This window comes from Silurus meridionalis, chromosome 4 (assembly GCF_014805685.1).
Source record: "Silurus meridionalis isolate SWU-2019-XX chromosome 4, ASM1480568v1, whole genome shotgun sequence".
In the NCBI taxonomy this organism is placed as follows: Eukaryota; Metazoa; Chordata; class Actinopteri; order Siluriformes; family Siluridae; genus Silurus; species Silurus meridionalis.
Genome location: NC_060887.1, coordinates 6741511 through 6754392, shown reverse-complemented (window position 1 = coordinate 6754392; position 12882 = coordinate 6741511). Strand labels below are relative to the sequence as shown.

At 40.2% G+C, this 12882-nt stretch overlaps 1 protein-coding gene across 1 annotated transcript in view; it reads right to left on the bottom strand.

Moving 5' to 3' along the window:
• Positions 1 to 12882, bottom strand: part of LOC124384933 (dynein axonemal heavy chain 5-like) — a 76208-nt gene that overhangs the window by 24757 nt on the left and 38569 nt on the right. The window contains exons 46-55 of the mRNA XM_046847943.1: positions 12110 to 12311; positions 11532 to 11674; positions 11299 to 11433; positions 11031 to 11153; positions 10579 to 10792; positions 9139 to 9362; positions 8257 to 8455; positions 8006 to 8178; positions 7711 to 7841; positions 232 to 385 (exon numbers count right to left, since the gene is read on the bottom strand). Coding sequence (XP_046703899.1) covers positions 232 to 385; positions 7711 to 7841; positions 8006 to 8178; positions 8257 to 8455; positions 9139 to 9362; positions 10579 to 10792; positions 11031 to 11153; positions 11299 to 11433; positions 11532 to 11674; positions 12110 to 12311 — 1698 coding nt within the window. The remainder of the gene's footprint in view (positions 1 to 231; positions 386 to 7710; positions 7842 to 8005; positions 8179 to 8256; positions 8456 to 9138; positions 9363 to 10578; positions 10793 to 11030; positions 11154 to 11298; positions 11434 to 11531; positions 11675 to 12109; positions 12312 to 12882) is intronic.

The window sequence follows — 12882 nt, the reverse complement described above, 5'->3', positions numbered from 1 at the left end:
ACGGGTCGTTAATGTTCCTGAACAGGAGCAGTGCTGCGGCAGGCCGCTCTCTGTCCACACGTGTATCTTTAACATATCACATTGTTGGTTATGCATGGTTATGGAGAGGAACATCTCTACACTAGAGCTGTGATCTGTCTGGGTAACAGGACCCTGGAATGGTGGACAGTTGTGTGTGTGTGTGTGTGTGTGTGTGTGTGTGAGAGAGAGAGACAGAGGGAAACAGAAGACCTCTCCAGACGAGAGCACGTTGTTCATGTACTCGAGGAAGGCTTCATCTTTAATCTCGTTGTCGGTGAAGATGAAGGTAACACCTCGTCCCTGCTGCCCCGCCGTCCTGTAGAGCGCCTTCAGGTCCTCCAGAAGGTTGGGAGTGTTATACGACCTGCACATGGTGGAAAACATGTTACTTAGATTTGTGTTACTTTTACATATTTCATTAATATTCAGGAGCCATTTTATATCTTAATTATGGTCATTATGGTCACTAATGCTTTCTGTAGACGTGACGTCATGATGATGGATTAAGAGGAGGACTGGTTCAGGTAGAAGGTTGAGGGGTAAAATACACCACCTGATACTGATCTTCAAGCCTATATATATATTGTTAGTGTCGTTCTGGTAAACGGAGGAGGAGAAATAATTATTCTGTACTTTTTTGTGTATCAGCAGTTTTGTACAGTTTTTTATCTTTTACTTATTTTCTCTACCGTATGTTATTCAAGTTTTTGTTTCATGTTTTTTTTCAACATTTCACAAGGTGTGTGTGTGTGTGTGTGTTGGTTTTTGTGGTTTATGTGGACATTTGACCTGATTACGCATCGACATTATGGGGACATTTGGGATTATGGGGACAGGACAGGTGTCCTCATAATTCCCGCACTGTGGCTATATATATCTATACTAGAGGAGCTGAAATTCAAAATTTCAGTCCATGTCCATTTATACCACAAACACCCGAAACTGACTTAACACAGTGTAACTTTGGAATTTCGTAGTGCGCCCTGTAGCCCGGAGCCGGTACTGCAATCCGTTCACACATGTGTGAAAATTTGAGCCTTCTGATTGGCTAGCGCTGATTGCCATTTTTTCGTTCTGTGATTGGCTGAGACCTACGTCAATTATCCTACGTGTTCCTTTTAAGGCGGAGTTTCATTAGACTCGGTTTGCCAACACATTGAACAGCCATTATCCAGCCCTTTAAAAGCCAGGTATGATTATAAAGTTCATAAACTTAATGAGTAGACTATTGATATATTCCAAGAGCTCGGTTCCTTGTTGTAAATTAATGTTGTAAGAAATATTTCATTGGAATCTGGAGATTGGGGTGAATTTAGCCTTAAGAATGCATAAATTAAAGCTGGCTAGTTAGCAACATTATCAATGGTTAGTTTTAAAACCTGAGTTGAATAACTAATTACTGATAAATCTTGTACGAATGCGCACTGTATAAATTTGGGTTTAGTGCGTTTGGCCGAATTAAAATGAAGGGGAAATGTCTGTATGTTAGCATGGATGCTAGCTAATAATAGTCAGTGCTGATAGCCGCTAGCTGATAGCCGCGCATCCTCGCGGCTCTTTAAACGCGTTCGCTCCGGCCACAGAGCGCGTGCAGTGTTGTAAGGTGAGCTGCTGGGCATACAGCACCCGGACTGCTTATAAACTACTGAGAACTGCTTTTAATTATTTTATTTATTATAAGGCTGTATGCTATTTAATGTCGCTAGAACATCACTTCCGGTTAGCGCGTGCAGTGTTGTAAGGTGAGCTGTTGTACACACAGCACCCGGACTGCTTACAAACTACTCAGAACTGCTTTTAATTGTTATTATTTTGTTTATTATAAGGCTGTATGCTATTTAATGTCACTAGAACATCACTTCCGGTTAGCGCGTGCGACCGGAAACAGCTGAGTGCGTGCGGCGCGGGAGTTACATGGCTGAGTTTGGAGCGGTGGTGAGGGTCTGAGTGTGAGATAGAGATGATGGTACAGTGTGTAAACACTGCTGTATCACTGTGAGGGTGTAAATAACCCCTGATACTCTTCACTCATAACTCAGTAATACTGTAGTCAGAAGTAAAGCAGAATGAACACATCAGAAGTCTGATATCTTTGAGTGTCAGTGTGATGGAGAGTTTAAATCCCAGCTCTCCTCAGCATTGTCCCATGCTCTATCACTGGACATGTTTTACATAAACACCACTTATATTAACAATTTAAGGTTTTAGTTTAAATAAACACTCATTTCTGTGGGGAAGAACAGCATCATTTTAACATGGCTGAGATGAAGCGCAGAAGAAGAAAAGAACATCCAAAGCAGGAGACGGAGTATTACACATCTGCTGGGAAAGACAAACCTGGAAATATATAAATTCAGATAAAGGTAAGGGTCCATTCACACATGCCATCCTATGTTCCTTTTGACCTAGACTGCTTTCATTAACAGACAGGGCATTAGGATAAAACTGGTGTGAAGTTCACGACTGGATTAATATTTCATTTTTTCTTATTCAGGGTGTGGAGTATTCAGTTCAGTCCCTTTTGATGAGGGAGACCTCTTTAACCTCGCAACAGCAGACACTCTGGCAATCATCGAACACAGTAAACAGGTAATATATATTTTTTTACAGTTGTGAAATTATATTGAGCTCTTATTATATCTTATAAATCTGTATGTACTGTGTATGCCTGAGACCTGTTTCATTGTATATCAGGGCTTTAGTGATTTACATGTGTTTTGTGTTTATTGGCGTGTGTATGTAACAGACATGGTTTAGCAGTACACTGGGTATATGGGGACGTTGTTGTAATGTGATAGTCAATGTACATAAGCAGCTGTGTGTATAGTGTCTGACAGAAACCTGGTCTCGAGGGACTTCACTTTATAAAGTTATTGTATGAGCACCATTAACTTTATTAAATTAATTTCTCTTAAATTTGCATCTTATAGATGTAGACTTACTGACTATTGTACTTCCTTATCCCTCAGAGGTAAGGGTTTGTTACAGAAGCACCAAATAGCAGATGTGACCTGGGTGATTGTATATCATGAGAACAAAAGTGACCCAAATATTATAGTATAGTTAAGGCAGCAATGTTCTTGCTGGGTGTAAATAATATACCATATATACAGTGTGCTTTGCTAATGTACTGTATATACAGTGCACTTAAAATCACCCCAAAAGCCTGACATAGACCTTATAGAGTATCTGTAAAATGCAATAGTAAAGGAAGTGGCAGATTGTTGTTGCTCTAATAAAAATAAAAGGAATATTTGTTGATTCAATCTTGGTGGAAACTACTGGAATTTTCACAGAAACAGTTTTATGCATAGTCATTTGTAGAACTAGCAGTTCTGCAAAACCTAGTATGTCGGACTAAATACTAAGACCTTGTTTGCGATTGTTAATAATACAATTGCTGGTGATCCAAATGCTTTTTTTAAATATTTCTAAACATACCAATCTGTTTTAAATTAAATGTTTTGTGTAAAACTTAGTTTTATGTATCTTTTGAAATTAATGTCTTGGTTTGATATGGTTGCTAATGCAGTAAAATTAATTGCATTAAAATGTGACTTAAGTATCAAATACATTCTAGGGCTACTTAATGTTTATAACAAATGTGAGAAAGATTTCTTGTTTCTGTTTTTAGAATGTAGCTGAAAACATTAGAGGTTACTGCAGTAGATGAGTTGGAGGCTGCTGATCCAGGAGAAGAGTGAGAAAAGGTAATTTATAAAAATCATATTCTGATTATTTATTCCCAAAATGTTGCAGGTACTTTGCATTGTTTTAGTATGTTTTTATCAGTACGTATTGTCTCTCTTAGTCACTGGGAGAGATTGACTGGATGGGTGAACACTATCTGTGAACCATGTCTTGAGATCAAAATGACTGAGATTTTGTGTGCAGTTTTAGGTGCTGGGGTTAGGATTGAGTTAGTCTGTGTGTATGTAGTGTGTATGGCTGAGACCTGTTTTATGAGAACACTGTGTCTAATAAGGACATGCATAGACCATCATGTAAGAGTCCTCTACCAAAGGAGTATTAGTGTGTCCGTGTGTTTGACAAATACATGGTATATCAGGGCTTTAGTGATGTACATGTTTAGTGTTTATCTGAGTGTATATGGAACAGACATGGTTTAGCAGTACACTGGGTATATGGGGACGTTGTCAATGTACATAAGCAGCTGTGTGTATAGTGTCTGACAGAAACCTGGTCTCGAGGGACTTCACTTTATAAAGTTATTTTATGAGCACCATTAACTTTATTAAATTAATTTCTCTTAAATTTGCATCTTATAGATGTAGACTTACTGACTATTGTACTTCCTTATCCCTCAGAGGTAAGGGTTTGTTACAGAAGCGCCACATAGCAGATTTGTTGTACCTTGTAGTAATGTGATAGTCAATGTACATCATCAGCTGTGTGTATAGTGTCTGACAGAAACCTGGTCTCGAGGGACTTCACTTTATAAAGTTATTGTATGAGCACCATAAACTTTATTAAATTAATTTCTTTCAAATTTGCATCTTATAGATGTAGACTTACTGACTATTGTACTTCCTTATCCCTCAGAGGTAAGGGTTTGTTACAGAAGCACCACATAGCAGATGTGACCTGGGTGATTGTATATCATGAGAACAAAAGTGACCCAAATAGATTATAGTTAATGCATCATGCGTATTATTATATTGCTGGGTGTCAATTATATGGGTGCAAATTAATAGAGAGCCAAAAGATTATGAAAAGTAAAAAAATATTTATATATTGTTAATTATGTCCAAATGATAGTCCAAATGTGTTAACCTGGTTAAGAAGATGCTACAGCCAGGCTTACATTGTCTGATTTTTGGAATAACTCCAATATTTTACTGCTGTCTGTACATCAGATAGTCAGTGGAATGCGAGCGTAAATTTGAAACGTTAGTGAAGCTAAATGTATGTTTAAAATCAAAAATGCTTTGAGAATCTAATTGGTTTGTGTCCAGCCTAAAGGGAGGTAATAGCCATTAAAATATCCCTGGACAGGTCCATATAAAAGCATTTAGTTTTGTCTATTTTAGATTACCATTGTAAAGGGCCAATCTAAGCCTAAGAAACAGGATTCAAAAGAACTTTGTGAAAAGACAAAAAAGTAAGGTTGCCTGATAGACATTATTTTTGTCATAAGAAATTCTGTTAAATAATTATAAACTGAGTATTTGTTTTGGTTATGTTTTTAAATATGTACTGAACAGTATCTTACAATAACAAAAACAGTTCTTGAACAAAAAGAAAATATGACAAAGGTTTATATTGATAATTTGTATATCATATTACTGTTCAGTAGAATATACAAAAACCTTGTTATTTTATCACCTCAGCTTTGAAATTAAAGGTATGCATTTAAATTGTAAAATTGAGTCCTTGATATGTCCTGTGTAGAATTAGGCTAGTATTAAGGCATCAAGATAAATTGGTGAAAATCTTTAATGTTATGATTATTCAAATCGATGAGCTTTTAGTTACAAACGAAACATACAGTAGTATTAATTTTTGCATCTGCTTTTAAGATAAACTCAACATTGATGCTAGTGATGGAAGTGACTCTGAGAGTGGGGCTGATGCTGCAATTTGGATGCTTCCTGAAGACACCAGCACAGATCAGTAGGTTTTCTAACCTGTTCTAACCATGTTTAATATGCGCCATAATATGTCAGTCCACACTGCTAATGTACTCAATGATGATTTCTTTTTTACAGGGATGTGAAGCAATCGGACACCAGAAGAGGAAAATGGTTTGCGTTGCATTTTTTTAGGTTATGATTTTTCAGGATTTTTCAGGACACTTTTTTCAATATATTAATTAGCAATAAGAATTTATATTACAAAAGGTAACATTATTCACATTTATTTGCTATTTATAGTCCTAAACAAACCTCTGCCATCATACCTCTTTCACTTACTGTCTGTGGTTATGTTTGCATACACTCATTGATACAATTGAGTTCTTTCGATGTCCCATCTACATTTATGGCAATAGCAAACTCCCATTCCCAGAGCGACGAGAAAAGCTTTGGAGTTCCCATCAAGAAATGTACACACCAGGCATAACGTTATGATCTTATAACGTTATGACTAGTGATTGAATAACACTAGCTCTTTATTATGGCAGCTGATCGTGGGTGGGATTTATTAGGATTGTAATTAGCTTTACAATTTTCCTCATTTTAAATTGGTTTAAGTGTCTTTATGTAATTCATTTGTATATCTAGCTCTCTGCAAGCTTTATATAACACTGAGCATTTTGGAGATTTCACTATGCACTAAACATTCAAATATCTAAACATCTTGGTTATCAAATTTCATTTATAATGGGTTTTTGGTTAGTTTGTTTATGAATATTTTGCAGAGACTAAAAACTCTAAAAGAAGTCCCGAAAACTACAAGGAAAGGACTTGTTCTTTTAAGTCACTGATGTCTTGATAGTGCACCATGCTGTCAAGTCTGTGTTTGTGTGTGTCAGAGGGCCAATAAAACATGCCTGTCCCTTCAATACTGTGTGATGTCTTGTTTGTGTATTGTTAAAACCAATGTCCTGATAAAGCCCGTATGTCCTTACAAACACTATTTTTGTCAGAAGGCGGGACATTCCGAGCAGGTCCTCATATACAACCATAATGTCAGGTCTTTATATAAATTGTTTAAATTTGTGTAAAGTAATTCTGAAGTGAAATTTGTTTTCCTCAGAGCTGATTAGATTTTTTGACATTTGTAGCATCACTGTAGCACAAGGGGAAGGGTGGGTACCTTTAAACCATGGTACAACTTGTTTACCAGGCAAAGTCCACCTAATACATAAAACCAGTATGTGTGTGTGTGTGTGTGTGTGTGTGTGTGTGTGAGAGAGTGTGTGTGTGTGTTTGGGACATGATGTGATGAGAATCGTGAGCAGTTTGTGTTTTGGAAGGAACAAGCTGAAAGCCATCTGTTTTCTCCCAAGAGACAGCACACACACACACACACACACACACACACACACACACACACACACACACACACACACACACACACACACTCTCTCTCTCTCTCTCTCTCTCTCACACACACACACACACACACACACACACACACACACACACACACACTCTCTCTCTCTCTCTCTCACACACACACACACACACACACACACACTCTCTCTCTCTCTCTCTCACACACACTCTCTCTCTCACACACACACACACACACACACACACACACACTCTCTCTCTCTCTCACACACACACACACACACACACACACACACACACACACACACACACACACACACACACACACACACACAAATTCGTATTAACTTTCTTTTTCATTACCAATTTTTTTTACATCATTTCACTACAAATACATCATTTTGTCCTATAAAGTTCTTTGGTCAAAAGTTTGTGGACGCCTAACTGTTCGATTGTGCTTCTTTTTGAACATCACGTTCCACTGTTCTGGGAAGATGTTCTACAGATCTTCATGGAGCTGGCTTTGTTCTAATTCTACTTCTTTCTACATGGTATATTCAGATTTCCTGTCCTTTTGTTGTGATTGTATTAATAAAACCCTCTCCAGCGCACAGTGGATATTTTTAGGTGCTGAATTATTTACAGCTCATCATAAAGAGGATTAAATATAGAGTGTGTGTGTGTGTGTGTGTGTGTCCTGCAGCTGCCTTACCGTGTCAGTGTGATCTGAAATGTTTTGTAGCCGGCGATGAAAGATGCCAGTCTTGTCAGACTCTGCTTGCCCGAACCTCCCACGCCGACTAGAAGGGCATTTCCCCCGGGGGTCCGGATTATCCGAGACACCTGAAAGATGGTCAGATAAACCGGAACATGTGGAACACTTGTTTATTGGCATTATTGTAACATGGTGAATATTCCTCAAGGTGGCATTTAAATAAACCAAAAATAAAACATTCGGTTTTGGAGAGTGTTTTACTTTTACAAGAGCTACAAGATTTCCATTATACCTTGACCAGGTGGACCATGGCATCAGTGAAGAACACCAGGTCCATGCCAGCTCCTCGGATGCTCTCGTTGTACAAGTCCAGGAACATGTTCAGTCTCTCGCACAGGCTGCTGAAGGAAACGATGGGCTCGTACACTTTCGGCATGTCGAAATTGGTTTCCTCCGGTTCCTCCCCTGTGTAGACACAACTGACCATAAATGAAATATTCTCCAAGATGATCGGGATGGATTTGGGTCTGGTTCCAGGGGTACCTGTGGCCTCAGGTGGATCCCGGAGAAAGTCCACGAAGTAGGCGTCCTCTCCGACTTCCACAGCCATACGGGCTTCTACGCCCAGCTGTTGTTGTGCCAAGTCGGCTAGGGTCTGGTCGAACCAGCCCACGTCATCAGGGCTCGTAAAGCGGTCAGCAATGACACGTTTACACTCGTGCTTCCATAGACGCAGGAGGACCTTCAGGGTGGAGAGCAGAGGGTCAATGATGAAAGCCATAACTGGTAACTAATATATATATATATATATATATATATATATATATATATATATATATATATATATATATATATATAACTATATATATTAGTGTTCTTGGCTTTAAGGCTTTTCCCACAGTTTGTCATCAGCTCTTTGTTAAAGTACGAGGTGGTTAAAAAAGTTTAGACTAGTTTTGTAACATGCCAACAGGTGGCAGCACAAGCGTGCATGCACAGTCACAGGGAACACCGAATTTCAACTGGTGCTGTTCTGATTACCACGTCTATGATTTCATCACGTACAGCAAGAACGAAGCACAAACGAACTCAAAGAGTTTTTTATAGTATTATTATTCTGTCCCATCTTATTTCTAGTGCCAGGAGGGACGGCTTCCCTGCTGAGTCGGGGCTTTTCCAAATCAGCTTTTCTTATTATTTTTATATAGTTGCCTTGACACTGACCATTGATTTGCCCACTAGGGGGTAAAGGACTGAGGATTGCTTGATAATTCTATCTTAGACCATGCAATCCAGGCATCTTCCCAGAGAAGTGCTTTAACCCTAACACTAGATTTTGCTTATAAAGTGTATATAGCATCTATGTGTCCTTTCCAAATTCCATCCTGCTCTATTATTGTGCATCCCGCATATCTGAGACATTACTTCAGGCGAATGGACCACGTCGGCCGTGATGTTCAGCATGCCCTGCCATATCCGGGAAAGGTCACGTAGGTTGAAGATGTAATGGAAGTTGGCCGGCGTGGGCAGCATCTTCAGCTTGGTGGTCTGCCAGAGGTGGCGGGTCAGAGGGACGAGATGGATGACTGCGTCCCTCACAGACTTGGAGAAGCCACGGGGCGAGCAGAAGTGACCCGTCCCGATCACTCCTGTTTAAAACAGAGGAGTAAGTGTACATTTCATTATCGAATTCTAATCGCATAGCTCCTGATCAGAGCTCTTCTGCCCTCTACATCGCTGTACGTTTTTTAATAGATTATAGACTCATGTTTGGGAAGTACATGTAATTACACGCTACTGTACTTAAGTAGATTTTTCATGTATCTAAAATGATAATAAGAACAATAATAAATCATAAAACATTGTTTGTGTGCTTCATCCACCACTGGATGTCTGCGAAAATCTCAAACAAATTCTGTGTTTTACATGCCGTGTTTGATTTTCCCTTAATTATGACATGATTTTGTTGCGTTGATCAGCTATAAATACTGCACTTGGAGAGAAAAGTCACCCTATTACACGTTAGACACAAGTGAGACGTATTGATTGCCTACACAAAGCAGGAAATCGGAATATAAAAGGAAACATAAGTGCCATGATGAAAAGTTCTCACAAGTCAGAGAACTTTGAAATCAAGACCGAAATAGTCACGAGGCATGAAATCAAGTCTGAGGATTGAGCCGTAATGAAGGAAAGCGATCAGAAGGGTGTTGGAGATCAGAGGCTATTCAGGGGTTGTTTTGTCTATCAGCAATGTCTCAGCGCTTTGTAACTGTGATTGCATAATATTTTGTCTGGTTAGATGAGAAAAATCAAATAAAAAGAGCTTCACCGTCTGATACGCTCCTGGGTTTGATTTCACATCATAATGAAAGCATTCATAAATCACTGAATGGGACTTAAAGCATCTCCGAGAAGGTGGTGGATGAGGGCCTGCAGGAGCACAGCCATAAAATAACTTCAAAAAAGATAATCAGACAAGAGCTTTCTTTATATTTCTATAAAGATACGAGCCGAAGTCTGGGAGAACAAACATGCAGAACAGCGAGCGCCAATCAATATGTAATTATGGTGGCGTGCGGCAACCAGGAGAAGATACAAAACCTTTATTCAATCCTGAGTCTGTGAGATATTCAATAAAAAGTCATGACCAGAATATGAATCGTTTCACCTGACTCTGGAACACATTCATCCCAAAGGTGTTCAATAGGAGGAGATCTTCTACTCCAACCCATCAATAGCAGATCTTCATGGAGCTAGATGTCATGCTAGAACAGTTTTGAGTCTCCCTATAGTGGACTGAGTCTGGCAAAAAGAACGTTGTGCGACAGTGAAGGAAACACAAAATTGTGATAGAACACTGACCGAAAATCTTGTCGATAGAGACGTTTGAAGGTAACGTGCAGTTGAATATGGAGAACTGCCTCTTGAGCCTCTGTGGAATGTCATTGCGTCCTCCACCTGGGTGAATCATGGCCGCCACAAACTGGATGTCCACAACGCTGGTGAACTCGCCAGGTTTCTCCAGGTTATAGAAGCCTCGCTGTTCCATCATCTGGCGGACAATTTCATTGGTGACCTTTTGGGGAAGGAGAAATTGACTTTAAGTATGGTTGTGTCGAGACTGGTTTTGTAACACATCAGCAGGTGGCAGCACGAGGCTGCACACACAGTCACAGGGAGCACCAACTTTCATAAGTCAGTGTGCCAAAAGACATGGTCCTGTGTACGTCAGGAGCGGTGCACCTGGTGCTGTTACGTCCACATGCAATAAATAATATCAACTTCAACGCTGTGTATTAAAGACCACGGTGTACCTGATCTCCCCACTCGTTGATGACCGGCATGTTGATGTCATCAATAAAGATGGACATCTTCTTGCCCGCTGGAGGGCCGTACGTGGTACCCATCCGCTTGTCCAGGTAGCTCTCCACGGAGCGCTGGAAGGCCGTAATTGTTGATTAATATTCAATAAAAGTGTATAAATAAACACCTGTGGCCAAGGAGTCATCAAGACATAATGCACTATTTTTCTTCTAATCGCCCAGGTCATAGGAATTAATAAGAAAATAGAAAAGCTCGGACCTGGAACATGAGCGGCGTGGTAGCTGAGGAGAAGTTGAGGTTCTTAGTGATGTGCAATTCCGGGTCATATTTAGACAAAAATCGCTTGATGATGACGGTCTTGGCGGTTCCCTGCTCTCCGATCAAGAGCACTGCCTGGAGGAAAAAGTGTACAGCCGATATTATATACGTATTTTTATCTTTATTAGACAAAATGATGGATTGTGCATCATGATCCTTGGTAAGCGTCTCACCTTTCCTTGCTTGCTGATGGTCTGAATAAGGAAGTCTGTGCGCACGTTGTCCACGTTGGGCACCAGGATGGAGCCGTAATCTGGGGTTGAGTCTGGTGGGTAGATATACTCTTCTACACTCGAGCTCCAGTGGACCCACTGACCTGAAAACAAAACCCTAATTTGCTGTTATAAGAACCTCCACTCCACATTCATCCCAAAGGTCTTTAATAGGGTTCTGTTTTAAAGAGCTCTAAAAGTGTTTTAGCTTTTTGTGTTCCTTACAAAACACAGCAAGCTCAGGACAAACGGCAGGATTTTAACGGGTCATGCGACGACACGTTAACGGATTTATGAGGCCGTAAACACGTAGAGGTAATCAGCTGAGCGTAAAAGAGAGAGGAAGAAATGAAGATGAATAAGGAAATAAAGAGAGAGAAGAAGCTTGAGGGGGAAAAACAGAAATAGCTGTGTGTGTGTGGGGGTGGTTAGGGTTGGGGGGATACGAGTCAGAAGACGAGTGTGAAGAGGAAAGACAAAAAGGACTGGGCAGTTAGAAGACAGCGAGTGTGTCACGGCATTTATTTGAAGACACGGACCATCGGATGTGACATGGTAGTCGAACATGGTGTCCTCGTGGTGGGACGCGTCCGGCAGGTCCAGACGAATGCTGTCGTGGCGACGCAACCAGCTCTCCATCTTCCTCCGATCGTCCAGCTCCAGCAGAGCACCCACGCTCCACATCAGGGCAAAGACGTACAGACGCTCCATGTGTTCACGCGCAACCTCTCCGCCCTGCTCCTACACACACACACACAGTCTCAGTTTTTATCAGATTATAGAGCATCCTTTGGATGAAGAACCAAAAACACGCCTTTATATGTAAATGAATATGTAAATGAATATATTTGTTAAACAATAAGTTAATTGATTGATTATAAATCGGGCTGATGAAGTTTGTGTGTGTTGTGGTTGACGCGGTCGCAGGCGTACGCCGGTGTTGTACGAGACCCCGGAGGTGCGAGCGAAGGCTGCAGGATGTAAGAGACCTTGTGCTCGTTTCCATTTCAAGCCTGAGGCTGAAGAGTGCGTCTGTGATGCGTACCTTGAAAAAGACCTTTCTTTTCTTTTTTCTTTTTTCTTTTGTTGAATGACATTACAAAAAGACAAAGCTGTGTTCCAGACGAGTTTCAGATGAGATTCAGTTTTTTTTTTCCATTTCATTTCCTGCCTTTGTACATGGTAATATAATGTCCGCTTATTTGTCATGTTAATAAAGAAGCTGAAATTAAAGAAAAAGAAAGGGGGAGGGAGGAAGAGAGAGAGAGAGAGAGAGAGAGAGAGAGTAAGAAAACATTAGAGAAGGAGGAGG